Source organism: Centroberyx gerrardi, chromosome 17 (assembly GCF_048128805.1).
Source record: "Centroberyx gerrardi isolate f3 chromosome 17, fCenGer3.hap1.cur.20231027, whole genome shotgun sequence".
Classification (NCBI taxonomy): domain Eukaryota; kingdom Metazoa; phylum Chordata; class Actinopteri; order Beryciformes; family Berycidae; genus Centroberyx; species Centroberyx gerrardi.
This window is the reverse complement of record NC_136013.1, coordinates 6,611,502-6,631,750: the sequence shown is the minus strand read 5'-3', so window position 1 is coordinate 6,631,750 and position 20,249 is coordinate 6,611,502. Positions and strand designations below refer to the sequence as shown.

General features: G+C 40.2%; 2 protein-coding genes across 4 annotated transcripts; one reads left to right on the top strand and one right to left on the bottom strand.

The window, feature by feature from the left end:
- Positions 1–2,219: 2,219 nt before the first annotated feature.
- Positions 2,220–3,441, top strand: vsnl1b (visinin-like 1b). 2 transcript variants are annotated; one of them, XM_071895851.2, is made up of 3 exons: positions 2,220–2,381; positions 2,609–2,824; positions 3,244–3,441. In XM_071895851.2, the coding sequence occupies exons 1-3, from the start codon at positions 2,220–2,222 to the stop codon at positions 3,439–3,441; spliced, it is 576 nt and encodes a 191-aa protein (XP_071751952.1). The 2 variants fall into 2 exon arrangements, with proteins under 2 accessions (XP_071751952.1, XP_071751961.1); XM_071895860.1 differs by lacking the exon at positions 2,609–2,824.
- Positions 3,442–5,337: 1,896 nt separating this feature from the next.
- Positions 5,338–20,108, bottom strand: smc6 (structural maintenance of chromosomes 6). 2 transcript variants are annotated; one of them, XM_071896111.2, is made up of 27 exons: positions 20,078–20,108; positions 19,160–19,314; positions 18,948–19,059; positions 18,399–18,504; positions 18,071–18,207; positions 17,369–17,430; positions 17,038–17,118; positions 16,652–16,753; positions 16,276–16,395; positions 15,485–15,580; positions 15,179–15,325; positions 14,937–15,025; positions 14,573–14,743; positions 14,252–14,430; positions 13,627–13,828; positions 13,341–13,455; positions 13,040–13,200; positions 11,868–12,003; positions 11,410–11,490; positions 10,747–10,917; positions 10,207–10,344; positions 9,177–9,322; positions 8,146–8,271; positions 7,937–8,042; positions 7,210–7,362; positions 6,940–7,037; positions 5,338–6,744 (listed from the first exon to the last, which is right to left on the bottom strand). In XM_071896111.2, exons 2-27 carry the CDS (start codon positions 19,298–19,300, stop codon positions 6,657–6,659), a joined length of 3,264 nt encoding a protein of 1,087 aa, XP_071752212.2. In that variant the 5' UTR covers positions 19,301–19,314; positions 20,078–20,108; the 3' UTR covers positions 5,338–6,656. The 2 variants fall into 2 exon arrangements, 1 of the variants encoding a protein (XP_071752212.2); XR_011784505.2 differs by lacking the exons at positions 5,338–6,744; positions 6,940–7,037 and having other exon boundaries at positions 7,225–7,362; positions 8,150–8,271.
- Between the last annotated feature and the right edge of the window lie 141 nt (positions 20,109–20,249).

Genomic DNA, 20,249 nt, shown 5'->3' with positions numbered 1-20,249 from the left:
AGGACATTTATTCCCTGATGGTGTAAATAAGATTTGCAATCCTCATGGTGAAAAGCGTCATTATACCACCGTGCGGTTATAACGACGCGGGCTACACCTAAACCTACAGCGGGCAGGGTTTTGAGCAGAGCAACAGTGAACTTATGATCAGGCTGTGATGCACACGGGTGACGCCGTGCTCCTATAGTCGCATAACCAAAGACTGGCGTGGGATCGGTCCCTGCTGCGCCTCATCTGGAATAACGTCGGGAAATCGAGAAATTCATCCAGCGTTTTTAAGAAGGCGAGCAGTGTGAGAATAAATCCCCTTTTGGGCAAACGATTTCATCGGAAGGGGTTGCAGGAGCCGGTGCAGATTTATTCCGATATCACCAAATTTATAATAAGGTAAGAAGTAATTGCCTGCAGATGTATTAACCTATGTCAGATTGTCAAATGCCTATTTGAAATTATACAGGGAGTGAGCGATGAATGGCTTATGTTAATGTATCACGTATTTATTTATTTTTTAATCATTTTTCTCCATTTGAATGAATGGGAATGGGGAGAGGGCTGACATGCTATCGGGGAGAGGTTTTGGCACCTGCGCATCCCTTAAAATAAAGGCATTGCGTTTTTCCTGGAAACAACCAGAAAAAAAACCTTGAGGAATAATTTGACGAATTAAAGAAATGTCATCAGAATTAGCTCATTTAATTGGCTTTTATTCCTCTCGCATGATTCTCTGGTGGCTCCGAGAGAGCTGTCTTGTGTTTAAAAATAGGCCTGTTTGGTTATGAAATTTTGACATGTTTTTTTCAGCCGATGCGCATGGAAAGATGTCATTAGAAACAGGATGGTGGGATCTAATCTCAAAATACTCTCACTGCGTCGTTTCTATCGGAATGCAGCAGCGTCTCTCTTGCTCTCACAGAGGCGGTTAGCATTAACAGCATAACTCAGATGTCATTGCCCAAAGCATGGAATAAAATAGCAGCTGTTACCTTTATTTAGATAGAACAAGTCGTTCATACCTGTGGCCTGTGTGATATATGGCGGATATTTCACTAAAGACGGTAATTACATGATGACACGACGAGCCGTATTCTCAGCCCATCATGAACAATTTCGTTTTGTCATCTTCCTGCAAAATGTTTGTCCTCAAGGTCATTCATTGCAGCCTATTTTAGAGATTAAACCTAGGTTCAGTTTTATAATTACCAACCGGGCTCGTCAGAACTCGTTATATCATACGCAGCTGATGAAGCCTAAAAGCTGTGCTTTGCACTGATTTTGGCTGCACCACACATTTCTGCTATTTGTTGTAAGAGGCCCAAGCCAATGCAGTCCTCTTAGAGCTGTCCAGCCTGCTGTCATGCTGCTGCAAAGAGATGTGGACCATGTTTGTCTCAAGTGCTGGACATTCTTCTTCATTCACAACAGCATTAATTAATGTGTTCAAATAAGATTCTGCTGTCTCATTTGTTACATTATGTATTGAGAATTGCTGCATCCTGAGCCACTTTCTCTCATTTGCCACATCATACGTCAATAATTAATGCATTCAGGGCTTTTGACAGGCTGCCTTGGTGTTGCTGCTGAAGTTCTCATGATTGCTACTGTGGGCCTTCTGTGTGAATAACAAACGAATCCAGGCCGATTGGTCTGTGGATTCCTTATTGCCACAATTAGCTAAGTCGCTTGGTGACATAGGCTTATTACTCAATCATTAGGCTAAATTGATTGACCAATCAATTATGCAGGAAACAGCCTTGGCTACCCCAGCAGTCCAGATGTAGTGCTACAGTGTGTGCTCCTTGGTGGGAACTGTTGTTCTCACTCAGCTCTGTGGGTTACTGTACATTGTCCTGCAGCAGTGTTTCTCTTACAGGCATGCAGATGCTTTGTTGTCATTGTCAGGTTATACAACAGTGGTTGTAATGGAAACTTGATAGCACCGATCGAACATTTGATGAACTGGTTCTGCTGACAGTGATGATCCAGGTCAGTGTGTGTACCCAGGCCACAGACTGGCACAAACAGGCTGAGGGAACAGAAATAGAACACAAGCATCAGGGAAACATTCGATGCCCATCAAAACCCACACACACATTCAGCGTTCCCGCGTTTGGAGTGAAAATTAAAAGGTGCGGTTCGCTCTCTGTGCTAGAGCTTTTCATGCTGCCATCGCTGAAGCATAGATAAATGCATTATTCACGTGTTCTTGCACCACAGGAACCATGGGAAAACAGAACAGCAAGCTGACTCCCGAGGTGATGGAGGATCTGGTGAAGAACACAGAGTTTAATGAACATGAGCTGAAGCAATGGTACAAAGGCTTCCTGAAAGACTGCCCCAGTGGCAGGCTCAATCTGGATGAGTTCCAGCAGCTTTATGTCAAGGTGTGTGAACCGCTACCCCTCTTTACCCTCTGCTTCTCGTGCATCTGTCATAAAGGCTTGAGAGTTTTGAGGCTTTGAAGTTTAATTGTGCATTACTATTTGCCATTTTGTGTAAGTATCTTGAAGTGGATGCTATACTCTTACTGTTGCCATCACAAGAGCGAAGGCTTTTTCAGCCTTTGCTGAATTATTGAAGAGTAACAAGGCCGTCTCTCTCTGATTCGCAGTTCTTCCCTTATGGTGATGCATCAAAATTTGCACAGCACGCCTTCAGAACCTTTGACAAAAACAGCGACGGCACCATCGATTTCCGAGAGTTCATCTGCGCTCTGTCCATCACATCCCGCGGCAGCTTTGAGCAGAAACTCAACTGGGCCTTCAACATGTATGACCTGGATGGTGATGGCAAAATCACCCGGGTGGAGATGCTGGAGATAATTGAGGTGAGGGATTATCAAATCATTAAGCCCTCATTTAGGGAAGGACTCACTCTGTTACCCTGTTATCAGTCTCACCCGCACTGACAATTTCTTGATTACAGGAGGCAGTTCACCAATGACAAACTGCAGCTCTATTGAATTACATTATCACATTTCAGTATTGGAAACAGAATCAGTATAGTAAATGTACAGGAGTATGTCATTGGTGCAGGAGTATATTGACAACTCTTGTGTAGTGACATAAATATATTAGTTTTTTTCAAAAGATCCTAAACAAAAACTACATCCATACATTTTTAGCATGGGTGGTTAGGAATCAAACACCTAACCTTGGCAGCATAAACAAATGTAGGTTTTGCTGATTTGCATAACAAGCCATAACCCTTGGCTAACTTCTCACTGTGCCTCACCCACGTTCACAGGCTATTTACAAAATGGTGGGCACTGTGATCATGATGAAGATGAATGAGGACGGATTGACACCAGAGCAGAGGGTGGACAGGATCTTCAGCAAAATGGATAAGAACAACGACGACCAGATCTCGTTGGAGGAGTTCAAAGAGGCGGCGAAGAGCGACCCGTCCATCGTGCTCCTCTTGCAGTGTGACATGCAGAAGTGAGCTCGCTCCTCTCCCGCCTGTATCTACACACTCTGGACAGCAGCACATGTTTTAATGTCTCATTAGGTTCTCTGCCATTTCCACAGGAAAAAAAAATAATGCTTGGACTATTTTTCAATGGACTCGCTTCTTGTGGTCGTATGCATGAGAATGTCAAATGCTGAATAATTTTGAATATAGCTATATGATATCATACATTTATATTTCAAAACATGCCGATGTGATTTGTGCACAGTAACCCTATACATTCTCATTCAACCTTAGCTTGTATATCAGTGGAGCACTGCATTAAATTATGTTCCTGCAGTATTTAGGATCCCCAATGTTCACTGCTGCAGCTACTGTATGCTTTACATAATAGTAACGAAACAATAATTCCTATGATAATTGTAACTGTCTCTACTATCCAGACGTCTTGAGCTCTTGGAGAATAGAGAGGCTCCTGTCTGTTCCAGATGTTTTCACACGATGGAACCAAGAAGAGTAGGTTCTTTGCATGCATATATTATGTGTCAAAAAATATAATCTCTTACCTTTTGCATCCTTAGGTGGGTATAAAAAGAGAAACCCTCCAGAATTCATTTAGTATTGTTGCATGGGATGTACAGTATGTGACTCATTAGACCCATTAGTTCACCTAACGTGGGAGCATGCTTCCCTCCATTGATACATGTGTATGTGTGCCACTTGAGTTTTGAAGGACAGACATTTGGGTTGTGGTTGTGGGCTAATCTCCAAGGAAGAGCCGTCACGTAAACGTTGAATTAAGTTTTGCTTCAGTGACTTCTGGGATGAGTAGAAATATATTTGCGGAGCGCCGTCCCCTTATGATTTGTCGTACTGTTGCCGCCGAATCTAGGGAAAGGCCAAATTTACCACCACCGTTATTAGGCACAGTACTCATGCGTATTCCCCAAGATAATACAAAATTGGCTGGATTTTTCAGACTGCTTATATGATTTAAGACTCAGATAACTTCACACAGTACATATCAACATGTTTACAGAAATGAAGAGCACTGCAAAATGAATACAATCTTTGGCTTTTGACCTTAATGCTTGGAGCTCATCCTCTAGGGGGCCTTGTGAGAGGGGCTCTACTTCCAATGCAACTAAAGGAAAAAGCCTCACATATGTTTACTGGACACACTGCATTCCTACGTACAAAACTTTTTGTAAAGAAAAACTTTTTATTGAAGGTCTCATCTCTCTAATCTGTTCAGTTTTCAGCGATCATTAATGATGCAGGATCCTCGAGTGAAGTGCTTGATAAAGCCTCTGAAAGAGCGTTTCAGTGTTAAGATGGCAACTGGATTATGTAGGTTAAAGCTATTGTGGAAATTCTCTTTCATTTCAACACTTTTGCTTTTCCCATTTCTAGGCTATGCAAGCATGGACTGAGTGTCTGCTTGTAGTCCACTTAACAGTAGTGGAGGTTGCAGGAGCTTTTCACTGTTCTATCCACAGCATAACTGAGACCAAACCCCACATTGTTGTTATGTCTTTATTATTTATACAGTCCAATCCAATGGCAATGTCAAAATCTTTGTCTAGTAAATGTTTATATCGAATATGAAAAATCAACATACAAGTGACTGTATTTCTTTTGTTCTTTTATACATGTGGCATGTGTTGCACCCAAAATTAATTCTGTAGTGATTAAAATGAATAAAACATCAATGGGCTTTTTCAAAAGACATGGTCTAGCAGGTGCAGTTAATGGAGCTGGTAGTGATGACTGATGGCATTTAATTATTTGTGCAGCGTTGAGACTGATGCACATTTTAGTTATGTATGTTGCCGTGGATGGATGGACAGTCCTGGATCTATGTATTTTCCCTGCGATTTGCATTACTGCTATCAAGTATGTTCCGTACAAAAGTGCTTAGGCCAGCCATGATTTCTACTCAAAGTTTATTGCAACAACAGTAACACTTGAGTTCACAGCTATAAGATGAGTGTCAACTGGCATCTTTCTTGTATGCTACAGAGCCCTTACATGATCAACCCAATTCACTGATGAAGAGACAAGTTGCCTGTTGTACAAACATTAACACTGTGAGGTTGAGTAGAGTCACGGGTTCACAGAGTGGAGTCTTCTTGTCTAATACCAAATTCATGAGGTAAAAAAAAAAAGAAATTCCGCAAAATGTATTAAAACATTTCCACTGTAACATTTTCACATGCAATCCTTTTTGTTGCAACTCATGCAGAGAAGTAAGAAATTACAGATAGACCATTCATATTACCAACTGCACAAGACCATCAAAATATAATTACAAAGTAATTATATCAATTATGATAAGTAAATTAATGCAATTTTCTAGAGTTGCTACAGTCCTAAAATTAACAACCAAAAAACAAACATAACTCCAGTTAAACAGCAATTGCATAACCATTACTGAGTCGCTATCAGCACTATGCTTTTGTCTACAATGTTTTTGTAAAAACACACAAAAGTCGAAAATGACGCACCAACAAATGCCTGAAGCAAATTTGAGCAGGATATCTTGCCTATTGCGTATTAATGTCAGATTAGAACATCAGAAGCTTAAAAATTGGGTTGAAAATACATGAGTTTAAGTTTCATACAACACACAATCCTCTGTGTTAGTAATTTATGCATTTCTGACCATTATTTTGTCATTTAGCTGACACTCCTATCCAGAGCAGCTTACATGACCAGGTAGGGATTCACTGTCCTGCAGGAATTGAACCTGTGACCCTCCAGTTACAGAACAGTCTCTTTGACCATTAGGCCACCATACTGCAGATTATACAGTTAAAAAAAAGCCTACAAATGCTACTAATGTCATTTTACAATCAGTTCATCAGTTCACTCACTCAGTTCATAATTGAATAAAATCCCAGTGATTAAGATCCAATAAACTGTTTACATGCATCTTTCCAACCACATATCTCCTCTCTCTCTATCTATCTGTATAGATGAATGAACAGAGTATTCTGAGTATGAACATAAAAACAGAGCATTCACAGTCTGCAAAAAAACAACAACTACAAACTGAATACATTTACAGCCAATACCAGCATATCCCAACTATCATACTTGGATTTCTAATAACAAGGCCCTGAACTTATCCCAGAAAACAAACTAACACCACCTCCAACTCTTGCAAAGAATAACTGACTATCCCCAATAATACTGAATTATAAAATGTGCATATAAACACACTTTTTTATGTGTAGCAGTTTCTGTCACTGGTCTTCATCTCCTGTTTGACTCCTGTCTCTTTCCGGATCCTGAAGCTGATGGATTTTGATGAGGCTGCTTTTGGGTAGATGGCTGAAAAGACACACAACATGGGCAACATTTGAACATCATCAAATGCTACAGACACTGCTTTTAAAGACTTTATACAAGCAAATAGACAGAAAGGAGGGGACCTGAACTGGAAAAAACATGCACAACAGACAAAGATTTAAAGTGATGGAAGGAACAACATGTAAACACAGAGGAAGACTTTAGGAAGAGGGTCACCTAGTGGTCAGGGGTGTAATGAAGATAAACTGGCGAAGGTGCTGCCTTTCCGACAGCTCTAGCAGGAGATCCAATGAGATTCTCCGATTGTGCATATCCTATATAGCAAATGAAGGGGATTAGTTTATCAAAGTGAGTTAAAGCCAGGCGTGTGTGAAATCTAAATCAGGACACATCCCTTGGTGGTTGTCTCTTGGTTTTACACAAATCGTGTGTGTCAGATCACGCTGTGTTTTTGACACCTTATGCGCTATCATCATGCAGACTTACCATATAGACGTCAAACTCGTCGAGGCACCTGAAGGGCGATTCGGTGATCTCCCACAGGGAGAGGATGAAACACACAGTGGAGAAGGAGCGTTCGCCACCAGACAGAGACCTCATGTCACTCACACCGTCGTTCTCCCTGCCTGGAGGCTTTACCTGTGTGTGTGAGACACAACATAGACTTGTGTATTGTTCATATGGCACTTTTGCATTTTGCTGTGTCTATCCGTTGTTAGTTAGTCAAGACTCACTGAATTGGTATTATATTCAAATAATAATAATATTAAATTTATATATATAGCACCATTCATACATAGAATGCAATTCAAAAGTGCTTTACATAAAATAAATTGATTAAAACAATAAATGGATTAAAAACCGTAAATAGATGAAAACCATTACATTACATTAAAATTTCAAAATCAAAAATAGTCCAGCATAGGAATGACCCTCTATGCCAATGACAACAGCAATTCTAAAATGATCAACTCATAAACTGACAAGCAAACAATACAACAGAAGAATAAAAAACACTAAGTAATATAAGTCATAAGTTATTCCCTCTTCATTATGTTAACTGCTACATAAAAAATAATCATACAGCTGGATATATGTTGCAAAAAATGTGTCCCAACGAATGCAGGAGCAAACTTTCTATGTGTGCATTTCATAAAAATAACATTAATGATAATGATGTTATACAGACAATAATGATGATAGATGGACGTACCGAGATTGAGAGTGTCTCATTGTTGTGATCAAACATCATAGAGCCACAGCAGTTCATCTTTATCAGGAAGTTATTGAAGTATAACTTGCACCTGACAGAGAGGGACCTTTAGGAACAAGAGAGCATCAGACAAAAGCAGGGAAGGCAAGTAAACACTATAATAATGTATTTCTAAGTTGTTTTTTGAAAGTCACTGAACCGTCATTTACCTACGCATTATTTTGTATCGGTTCTGCCTGTCTGACATGATGTTATCGAGCCGATCAATGAACCTCTTCAGATCTCTCACTTGGTTGGTTTTGTCTCTGTAGACGGCGAGGGCCTCGGCATATTCCCTAATGAGGGCAGAGGGAAGAAATGGCATAGCCTCAATTTTTGGGGGGTATTTCAGCCGTCAGTGCGCATGTGTGAAACGAGCCCAGCAAATGATTTAGCAATGGCCAAAGGGCAGATTGGAGTTTTAGTTATACAACATTTCTCAGTGGCAGAAATCATCTCATTGGTTGAGTTAAACCTCAATGGGCGGAACCACAGTTTTTCTGGCTATAAGTAACTAGGATGAGGAGTGAAAAACACAGGGGTAAGAGAGGTAGCTAATATTTTGAAGCCTAGCTCTCTTGCAACTGCCTGAAAAAAGTTATCTTAGGTTAGCTAGTTAGCCTAGCTGACCATCCAAGCTATTTAGAGACAATCTTTATATTTCTTGTTTATATTTTGACCATAGTTCCTTTTTTGCCATTTGCCAGTTTGCTAAAAACTGTGATCCTTTGGCTCCACCCACTGAGATACCTCTACGAACCAGTAATCCCTTAAAATTATTATTAATGGAGGAGATCCCATCAAAACCACCTTAAACACCCCTTAATTTTTGACTGCTTACGCTCTAATTTAATGTAAAATTCAGGGAGACAGGAACGTTCCATTAATAACTCATTAATAACCCTGTAAACCATGCATAAAAGCCATGAAAAATCCCTTAATTACTAGTGTCTCCATGAATCAACCCATGAATAAATCCCTTAAAAACCCATGATACTAACCTTACTTTTTTAAAGCGGTTAATGGATAATTCATGTTTATGTAATGGAGAAATTAAGGACACTTCTGGGATAAAATGAAGGGGTTTGGTTTCGTAACCAATAAAAATAGGTTCTGCCTCCAGAGCCGCTCTGCCTCTGGGACATGTTTGGTGTAAAGTGAAATAGCACCAGTCCCAGGTGTTTTTGGGAGCCTGCTGTACCTGACCACCTGCTCCTGGTCTCCGTGGCTGCTCTCCTGCACGCTGATCCTCCTCCTCAGCCTGGTGATCTCTGTGTCCACGCTCTTGGCGCTGCGGTCCACCTGCTGCCGTTCAGGACTAATCTCTGAGGCCTTGGACACGTACTCCTGTCACCATGTCAACACTGTGGTTAACATCTCATTCTCACACAAAAATTTTAACAAATCAGCTCACTGTTGTGATGGATGATGAATTATCTATATGTGGAGCAGATTGGAATTTTAGTTGTACAAACATTTCTTGGAGACAGATCTAGCCTACTCTGGAGGTAGAAATCATCTCATTGGTTGAGTTCAACTTCAGTGGGCGGAGCTAAACATCAACAGTTTTGTGCTTGGACTGCAAGTTAGCCTAACTGGCAAACTTGAACTACGGTTAAAATATATAAAGAAATAAATGGTAAGACTTATTATTTTCATTCATTCATGACCATGGCATTCATGATGTTGGAAGGTCAGCAGCTAGCTAACTAGCTTACCTAGATAGCTATAGACTAGTATGGCTAGTTTGAACTTGGAAGGTCAGCTACGCTATGTTAACTAGCTAACTTGGCTAGATTGCATTTTTTTTCAGTTAATACCAAGAGTGCTATAGTTCAAGTTTATTCATATAGCACTTCAAAAACAAAACAGGTTTGTACTAAAGTGGTTTACAGAATTGGTTATAAAAAATGTCTATAGGCTTCATAATATTGTGTATTATTGTATTATTGTACCTTCTCTCTTACCCCTGGCCTTTTTTTATAACTGAGCTTCAGTCTGATGTCACATAGCCAGAAAAACTGTGGTTCTTTGGCTCCACTTAGCTCAACCAATGAGATGATTCCATTTGTGAGAAATGTTTGTACTGCTAAACTCCAATCTGCCTGTGGAGACAGCAGGAAGAGTGGAACTGCACATGAAGTAGCTAATGGGAGTTTAATAAATAAATACAAATTTTCAGCACTGCTCTTGTCAGACTTTACTCTTCAGCACTGGAGGGAAATCGTTACCTGCAACTCCTCTTCTTTTTGAGCAAGTTCATTTTTCATAGCTTGGATGTTGTCTTCGTGAACCTTCAGCTTGTTTTCTAAAATCTTCAGGTTTCGTTCATGTTTTCCACACTCGGCCTCCAACTTCACCTGCTCGTCCTATTGGGGAAAACAAACAAGCAAAAAAAAATTGTTTATCACTAGTTAGGGAGGATAGTTTAAAAGCTGTCATGACCTCAGACTGTGCCATTAGGGATTAATTCAGAACACCAGAGAGGATAATCCAAAAGAATAATGCTGCTGTCGGATGAAAACTGTGTACCATCAAGATTTCAAGAATTAAAAACACAGCTTTCAACCATTTAAAAAAAATTATATTCTGGGTTATGAATAGATTTCATGGGCTCTAATGTGAAAAAAAAAAAAAAAAAAAGCTAAATCCTAAAAGGACCATGTACACTTTCAGTTAAAGAGACATGAAAATCACCAAAACTGAAGAGCTGTCTACAATCTTTTGGTATCTGAAACTATTTTTGATCTCTGAACAAACTGATACTGCACCTTCAACGGCTCCATCTCCTCAGAAAGCTGGTCTATCCTCTCTCTAACACAGGAGTACTTGGAGTCGATGTCTTCTGCCTTCTTCCTGTGCTTGTCGAATTCTTTCTTCGCTTCATGAACAGTTTGGTTTTCTGCCTCGATTTTCTGTTGGTTCTCTTGGGCCACTTCTTCCTGCAGTGTTTGGGGATTTAAAAACATTACACTTAACATAATCCATGGTGGGATTACCTTCCTCCACTCCTGCCAGTCCCACCAGCGGGATCACCATTACAAACGCATGTGCTGCAGCCAAGCTTTGTTCAAACCCACAGAACTTTATTTTAAATTCTAGTCCAGATCCCAAGGTTTCCAAAGATACCAAATATGTCCTGCAGGAAAATGGGTATAAAATGGTGCACAAACATCTAGATTTTTCTATTTGATGTAATGGTGCAGCCATAAAAAAATTGCATCTTGGGTTTGAATATTTCACTATAGCAGCTATAGCTTCACTGAAGCGTTGGAATGAGCAAAATATGCATGTGACATTGTCATACAGTCTGGAAAAAATTGTTTTTATAACTTTGAAGCTACTTAAGGGGACACCTAAGGGGAAAGTCATGGTGCAAGGGGTTAATGTCTTTTTTGGGAGGTGGGGGGGACAAATAAAAACTGAAGGATCACCAAGGAGCTGATGTCATCAGTTTGTTCCTCCTCGACATTCTCCAGCTCGGTTATCGTTGCCTTGACCTGATTCCCAGAGGCCTGCATTGAAAACAAAAAAGATAGAAGAGGAAAATAATTTTCATTCATTTTCATCAATAATTTTCATTCCCACACTCACTTGGACACCAAATTCAAGGACTTGTTTGGTGAAACTCAAGGACTCAAAACTGCCGTGTTTTATCAGTATATTTGTCTTTAGTCTTTAGCCAAGATTAGAGGCCTCATTTTGTGTGGTGGGTGTGGGAGAGTATGGGTTGGTTTGGAAACTCCTGACTGATTCTGACTGGAAGTTTCATGATTCAGGTTCCGACATGATAAAGAGCTGGGAGTGGAAACCGAACAGTCAGCATTAGGCCTACTCTAAGTCTTGACCACATTCTCATGCACACCCTCCGTGCACGAGCCTGCCCACTAACCAGAGTCTTTTTCAGAGTCATGATGGTGCCGTTCAGCTTGCTCTCCATGCACTGGATGTCCTCCGTCACAGAGTTCAGGTGGAGCTGAAACCTGGACAGCTGAGCCTTGTAATTCTCCAGGTCCGACTCCACCATACTGCGGCAGACAACATCAATTTCAGCCCGATCCCAAACATCACACAGTAGCAATTTGACCACATTTCCAAACAACATGCTGTAGAAATTTGACACATTTTCAAACATCACACAGTAGCAATTTGACCACATTTCCAAACAACATGCTGTGGAATTTTTACACATTTCCAAACAGACAGTAACAATTTCACCACACTTCCCAAGAACAGATGGTATTGATTTTTACCACATTTCAAAATAACAGTCAGCATCAATTACACCACATTTCCAAATCAATCACAAGCAACCGCCACTTCAACTGCGGTTGTTCAAAAGTGATCTTGTCTGTAATTAGGCCAAAGTGTTCAAGGAAAAACCCAACGAAGGATACTCTTACACTGTTAGATATCATCAATTTGAGATGTTCAGTGCAGTCAAGGAGTTGTTTTTTGCAATAAAGTGTTGTAATTTACTGTTTTGGTGTACCTTTCCCTCAACTTGCCTCATCGACTAATACTTCAGTTAATGATTTCCTATGTTTCTCAGAATGACAACGCACAGAAAACGGGTTTCTCCGTGCTCTATGTATGTGGTGAGACCAATAGCGATAGGGTAATACGTTTTTCTAGTCGAGAAAAAGTGGGTGGAAAGAGAACAATGCCATGACAAAAAAGCAGCCGAAGAGTGCGTTGTATTTGACACATTTCTGGCAATCGGTGCAAAATGGAGAGTGTAGAAAAAAGCCCCTTGCTCTTTGATTTACCATTATTGTTTTAGATCAATCAAACTCCATTGTAGCTGCGCTGGAAATATCTTGACGTCACATCACATCGTCTTGGCCAGTTATCCACGGGAATAAGAAAAATGCACCACCAAACAACAGAATGTGTCCATTAATGCATGCTACATTTCCAATAGCTGTTTTTAATCAGTGTTTTAGGGTGGATTTTTCCTTCCCCTCCAGGCCTCATCACACAAACCTATAGGAATCTTTCTCCCCTCACTTTTGTCATAAATTTGTTCACAGCTCATCTGTAACATAAAAAGGGCTGAGTTACCATATTTCCGTCTCCAGGTCCCCGCCAAGATACTTGGCCATGCTGAAGTCCGAGGTATAATAGCGGTTTGTGTACACCTGATCGCCCTCCATAGTGAAGGCCTCACGGCAGCTTTTAGGAGGCCGGTTTTGCTGCATGATCCTCCTCGCAGTCTCTTTCTCCTACGATTAAACACCAAAACAGCTCAGATACAAATGCCACGATGCAGTCCTGCAACTGGGAATAAACAGCAATTGCTACATCACTCCTAGAAAGAGTGTACTGCCATGCAATATTCAACGTTTCTTCATGAGATACTAACTTTGATAATCAGAATTGATTCTATCCCTCTCATGTCAATCAGGCAGTTGGTGATGACTGGGCTGGTTGTGCTGATTATGTCAAGCACAGATGGGTATTCTGGATGATAGGCTCTCCTAAAAAACACAACAGCAGAAAAGCAAAGAGTTTGTAGCTTTAAAATGCGTCTTTCAGTTGCACGAGTATAGAAAAAAACACCCAAAAAGCAAATGTGACAAAAAAATAACCAGGAGATTGAATTTAAACCGTAAAAAAAAATAAAAATAAACAAAAATCCTGCTGCTGACCGTCTGTGAATGTTGTAAACTTTCTCAATGAAAGGGCTGACGATGATCTGTGGCCTGCCGCCCCTCTGGTAGTAACGAGCCATCAGCTCCTGCAGGACGGTCTCGTCTTTATAATTGTCACAGCAGAACGTCTTCATGAAGCTCCTCAAACAGCACTCCACAGCAACAGCTAGAGTCGGGTCCTTCAGGTTGATGCACGCTCCTGAGAGGAAAGTCAACAAGCAGCCTGAAGCAGATGTGCCCCATTGTATGAAGACTTAAACCATCAACTATAATATATATCATTTAACACCTGCTTTAAACTGAATTTGCCACTTCACTACAAATTCATAAAATGACGGATACGATTACAGGATAGGAGGAAATTTAAGTTCTTGGTTGACAAAATGATAGTACTTGAGCAGATAAGATGCTCTGTAGAGACACTTGCTCTTTAGAAATATTGAATGATCAAGTAATGATTAATTTTCCAAAACAGATAAACAGCATTTTGGAAATGAACTCTTCAAATACTTATTTTGGTGTGTGGTAAATTGAGCAGAATAACAGAACTGTTCTAAATAATCTAGAAAGGAAATGCAGCGAACACGTAAAAAGAAGAGTAAAAAATAAATAGATCTGTCACCTATTGGACCAATAGGTTTCTTGAGGAAGCGTCCCGTGGCATGAGCCTCGTCGATGGCCCCCAGCAGGTCGGGCACGCTGTCTCCGAACCGCTTCAGTTTGTTTGATCGACTGGCGAGCAGCTGATTCTTCCTCTTCAGTTTGGCCTCAAAAGAAACCTGGATATTCTTTTCTTCCAGCCTAGTCGATATGAATAGAACTTGAACACAACATTTCACTGGAGGCGCGGCGTAATGATCTCTCTCGATCAAATTACACTCATACCACACGCTGAGCTCCTTGATAATACATTTGTGTGAAAGCAAATATCTTTTCTTTGTACCTCAGCTTGTCCAATTCTTCCTTTCCTTTGAAGAGCGCCTGCTGTTTGTCCTTGATGTCTTGATTCAGCTCTGCACACTCACACTCGAGATTTCCAAGCTGCTCTTTCAGAGCGGATAAGGTCTGCTGCTGTTTTGTATACTGCGTCTCCCCCTCACTGCTCAGGCTCCCACTAAAACACAGTGAAAAAAGTAGGATTTCAAAATGATCTCTAATAGCGTTTCACTAATAAATTGATGTTATAATTGCTTACCCAATGTAATGCATGCCTAAGATTTCTATCAGCACATCTTATCCCATTATTAACGCTAAGAAAACTTCATTGACAATCTTTTTTTTTTTTCTTTTAATTTACAATAACCCACCTTGTTTTTGCCTTGTTAATTTTCCCCTGAAGAAGGTTTTGCTCCTGCTCCGACTGCTTCAGTTTGTTCAAAGCCCGGAAGTAAACAAGCTGCGGCAAAAGGAAAACAACAGCAACCGATGCGAATCACGTACACTTGAAATAATCCCATCTTTTCAGGTGCAAACTGAATAGCCAAAGAGTTGCACACAGGGACACACAAAACCAGGTGTGACCCTTCACGCTAAAGTAAGCCTGCAGTACCTCCTGCTCTTTGTGAGCTTTGCTGTTGGCCTTCACTTGCTCTTTCAGCTTGAGGTTGTCTTCCGATAGAGACTCCTGCTCCTCTCTGAGACTGTCAATCTTGCATTTGACATTCTGGAGCTTCTTCTCTACTTGTATGACCCTCGTCTGGGTGGAAAAAAAAAAATGGGAGAAAGCACATAAACCTTTGAAGACAATGCCGAAAAACAAAGTACTTGCAAGTCTTTTTCCGTGGAAGACATCTAAACATGTAAAGTAAGTACAGTATATATGCTGGTCGCCAGAAGAGGAATACTTCAGTCTCACCTGACAGAGCTGAAGGTTATCCTGGTGTTTGCAGTTACTCTCTTCCTTTTCAATCTCCTCCTTTATCTGTTGCACCAGCTGCTCCTTTTCTCTGACCTGCAAGTGATTGAAAACGATCATGAAAGTGCAGCACATACTGCAGTTGACTGAGAAGTACGCGCTCAAAGGAAATCTCAGATAAAGCATTCTTTCACTTTTCTTTTCTTTGACTTCACTAAAATGCAGTTCTCTTGTTGGTTCGTTAGCGGAGACAGCTTAGCGTGTTTGATTAAAGGGGAATTCCACTAAAACTGACTTATAGGGTGTTAATTTTAAAAAGTAGATGTCTTTGTGTGTCCTGGCGGCTCAGTTGTATAATCTGTATAATCGTTTTGTCACTCTCTACTGTCTACTTGTTGATTTTACATCCTCTTTTATATCTTTTCCTTATATTCTACTTTTTTATTCTGTTGTCTGATGCTTCTTTGTGTTTTACTGCTGTATTTTGTATTTGTTTTGTGAAGCACTTTGTAACAGTGACAAGAATGGTGCTATACAAATAAAAATGCTATGGATTGGATACTCCCATTCCTATATTAAACAGTTACATATTTCATAATTATAGATACTTATTAGACATACATGAAAGTTTGCTTGCTCTTGAGAACTTATACACATATTTTAAAAAGCAGCAGATAAAAATCTTAGGAAATTTTAGGAAAATGTCTGTTTTGACAGAATGACCTAACCCTAAACTACAATTCATTTTTTGGGGAGAATTCTCCTTCAGCGGGTAACAGATGAACTCTTACCAGACACCATGCCATCTTTTTCTTCAGATTCTCCAAAGCCACCTTCATCTCACTGAAGGACGACAAGTTTTCAAACCGCTCTTTTTTCTGGAGAAACTCTTGCTTCAGGTCCTTGAGGCACTGAACACAAACATTTGTGACGTTTTATTTGATTTGATTTATTCTGGGCAAAAAGAAGTATACATGTTCAATTATCCACACAAAAAGCATAGACACACTGAAAACACTTGCAGTTTCCATTGTGGTCCTCGGAAAATAAACGCTACACAATGAACAAATCATTCTGAAATCTCATTAAATTTTATGATAAATTATCAATAATTTCCACTGCCTTTGTTGCATCTAATGCAACAAATAGTAAGAGAAAACACAGTACCTCCTCTTGTCTCTCAACCTGCTCTCTTGTAACTGTTTTAGTGTGCTTGATGTGGATGTAATCCCTCTTCATCTGTTCGAGTAGAGTCGCTTTCATGAAGAACTAAAAATGGCGGTCAAATCAAAATGTTTATTAGGACAGTGGGCAGAAACAAATCGAACGTAGGGAGCATGGAGTTAAGAGACATTTCTATGGAGCGTTTTGTTGATGGAAAATGAGTTCGCTGTCCCATGTTGCTCTACAAACAAATCTACATCTGTGGCTCCAGTTAGATTTTAGTTTGTGTAAATGTGTGAAAATGCAAATTTACAACATGGAAAGCTTCTCTGAACACACAGTTGCAACGTTATCATTCCAAGCTTGTGATGTACATTGTGGTGTTGTACCTTATACTTGTCTGATTCGCTTTTTGAATGCAGGAACTGTTTGCTCATTTCTTGGTTGAGAATGGAGACTGGGTTATCCAGCTGTAACACACAGAGCAAATGTACTGCTGAGGCCTCAAGGAATCAATCATGACAATGAATGGAAAAAAATATTTGCAGCAAAGAGGAAGTGAAGGACTATGTGCTTGATTTAAAAGGCCAACGGATGAAACAAGTTTATTTAGCAACATTTCAACCTCAATATATCTTCCCACGACTGGCCCACATGAAAACCAGTGGAGGTTGAAAATATTTTGCGGAAAAAATGACTTGACCTGACAGACATAAATACCTGGATGTTAAAGTGGTCCAAAATGGCGGTCAGTTCTTCCCTCTTGTTGGAGATGAGTTGCCCTGGAATACAAGTTACAAGACAAATGGGGAGATTCAAACCACTGTAAACATATGAGATAAGCATTAAAAAGATAATGTTTCAGCAGCAAAGCATTACATTCATAAAGAGCGGTGACCTAACTGAAAGACAAAAGCCTGGCACAGCAGTCATGCCGAATACAGCCAGCGTCTATCTAACAGAGATGAAGCGGTTGGACGGTTAAACACACTTCCCAGGAAAAGCTGTCCTCTTTCCCTAATTCAACAACAATCAGTAACTCCAACGCACTGGCAAGCACAGTTCAAGCTCAAGTCCGTTTTATTGCCACACAGCCAGGAATTTGTTTAAGCGCAGATAAAAAATTGCTGTGACATTTACAAGATATAACAACCTTCAGTGCCAACAGTGAACGTAAACAAATGAGACAGATGGTACGATGTGCAGCAGTGCCACGCACGTAAAATGCGTTCAGGTTCATAAAGGAAAATTCCTAACCTAGAGTCAAGAATGTATACAGCTTGGGGGACAAAGGTCTGATTAAAACGGGTTGTCTTCCTTCCCAAGTGTTCCCAAGAGACTCACACTGGTACGAGGCAATAATCAACCCTGACATGAACATTATCTATAACATTTATTGCTGTACAAAGTCAGAAACTTTACCTGATTTGGTCTTCAGCCTACAGGTCCGACAGCCGTCACTTGAGATCCGATGCTCAATGGAGATGCAATCGCCATAAACGTCCCGTTTATAGGCGTCTGCTCCTCTGTTTCTCAGCTTGACTGTTACATCTGCAGTACTACAGAATAGAGTAGAAGATGGTATTCTATCACCAATATACCATTGGTAACGAAAATGTAATTACACCATTACCAACAACACAATAATGCCACACACTGGTTTTCCATTGAGTAATAAAAATGTCTATTTTGGTCTGTATTGGTACTTTCTATAATATGGTTTTGTCTGACATTATAAACTCTGACTTACTTTTCACCGCTCCTCACAAAATCCTTCAGTGACACTCCTCTGTTTGTGATAGTGGCCTTCCCACCAAGGCCTACAATTAAGGCAGTCAGGATGGCACTTTTTCCACCTGGAAATTAAATCATTCAGGAAAAACATCAACAACAAAGAAATACTTAATTACATGGAAAACTCCAGGAATCATATCCAGGAGTGGTATATTTGCCTCCAGCGATAAAAAAAAAAGTAAGTAGGCAAGCAAATAAGTAAGTTACAAACTAAGTATCCATCCATCCATCTGCATTAGGTTGACTACACTGCCATACAAAGCCATGACCAGGGTTTAGCTTTCAAATCAACAACAAATACACCCTTAACTAAATGATTGTTGGGACAGATAAACTTTAATGTAAACTGTCATGTTTCTCAGTTTCACAACTCATGCAGCTGCTGCTCTTTCACTTTGTAGGGCAGGTGGTTTGGTTTATCGCCCTGGATGGGTTGGGAGGTAATTACAAATAGTTTCAAGCCAACAGTACATTACATGGCAATAATCAGAAATCCATTTCTTACTCCCATTGTTGCCGACGATGAAATTCACATTGGGCCCAAACTGGAACGGACCAAGCAAGCGGTGACACATGAAATTCTTTATAGTGACGCTTTCAATGAGGCCAATATCTCCCTGGAAACACATAAACAAAGCAATATTCAACGGTAAATACGCTGGTGCCAAGCAAAGACGCAGACACAGCACGGACGTTATGAAGAACTTCATGACTTACAGTGGGAGACACAGTGAGGTCGTTGAAGGACGGGCCCTGATGGTTTGTATCGCCTGGTGCATCTTGGGTAACCACAGACTCCACTCTACGGCTCTTGACAGATGTCACATCACTGATAACTTTGCCTTGCCTCTTACTCATTTTGAAACAAGTCGCTGAAAATAGAATAAGGTAGCGGAGACACAGAAAGCAGACATCAGACTTCCTTTCTTTAGGTCATTCATGATTGGTCAAGTATCAGTCTGAAGTTTCGTAGTTAGTTCTGTAAGTTTTATGATGGACATCCTCAAGAATAATATTTGCAGGCATTAAATCACCAAACAACGCGCTAAATGAACTCTGAGCACCTTTTTGCATTATTTAAGTGTATTCTTGCAACATCAGCCTTTTGTTATTCGTTTTCATCTCTTGATGCCAAACAAGTTCTCCCAGTTCCTCCCTGTTCTAAACCGATGGCCTCTGCAGTGACACAGTTTCTACACAATAATATTTGAAGAAATTGAACAGGGAAACAATATATAAAACAGTTTCCCAGAGTCAGCATTGTGAGAAAGAGATGTGGGCTCTTTGTCTTCTATCCAGGAAGCCAAACTACCGGCAGACCACTGCAGCAACAGGTGTAATTCAAGGCATAAAGCTGTAGATGAACATATATGCCTGATTTTGTATTCTGCAAATGTATTCTGTCTGATTCACCTCAAAATGAAGATTTATTTGAACAAAGCAGACCTAACCTTGTTGTAAGGTTAATGCATCTAGAACAAAAAACAACAATGCATGTAGCTCTTAATGAATATAAAAACACTTCAACTTTTTGGCATAGTTTCCCTATTTGACTGAAAAAAATATGACAAGTTTATAGACTTCGCCTTCTACGCTTGCCTGTGTAGCCTAAAAACATAACATTGTCATACGCACCGTTTGAGACTTCCTGGTGAGCATGTTGTAACTGCAGTTGTGACTTTAGTGGGTGTGTCTTCGCTTTCAAACAAGGAACAGAAAACATGAAGAACTGGTGTAACACTGGCACATGGAAGTATTAGTATTATGGAAGCAATGTCACTTCTGTGTGCGCTTTACAAAATAAAAC

Excerpts from the sequence above, each read along its gene's own strand:
- smc6 (XM_071896111.2), bottom strand. The coding sequence starts at position 19,300 with ATGAGTAAGAGGCAAGGCAAAGTTATCAGTGATGTGACATCTGTCAAG. Across the intron at positions 17,431-18,070 it reads TAGGCTGAAGACCAAATCAG|GGCAACTCATCTCCAACAAG; the intron begins GTAAAGTTTCTG and ends CTTGTATTCCAG. Across the intron at positions 14,431-14,572 it reads GAAGAATTGGACAAGCTGAG|GCTGGAAGAAAAGAATATCC; the intron begins GTACAAAGAAAA and ends CATATCGACTAG.
- vsnl1b (XM_071895851.2), top strand. The coding sequence starts at position 2,220 with ATGGGAAAACAGAACAGCAAGCTGACTCCCGAGGTGATGGAGGATCTG. Across the intron at positions 2,382-2,608 it reads TCCAGCAGCTTTATGTCAAG|TTCTTCCCTTATGGTGATGC; the intron begins GTGTGTGAACCG and ends TCTGATTCGCAG. Across the intron at positions 2,825-3,243 it reads AGATGCTGGAGATAATTGAG|GCTATTTACAAAATGGTGGG; the intron begins GTGAGGGATTAT and ends CCACGTTCACAG.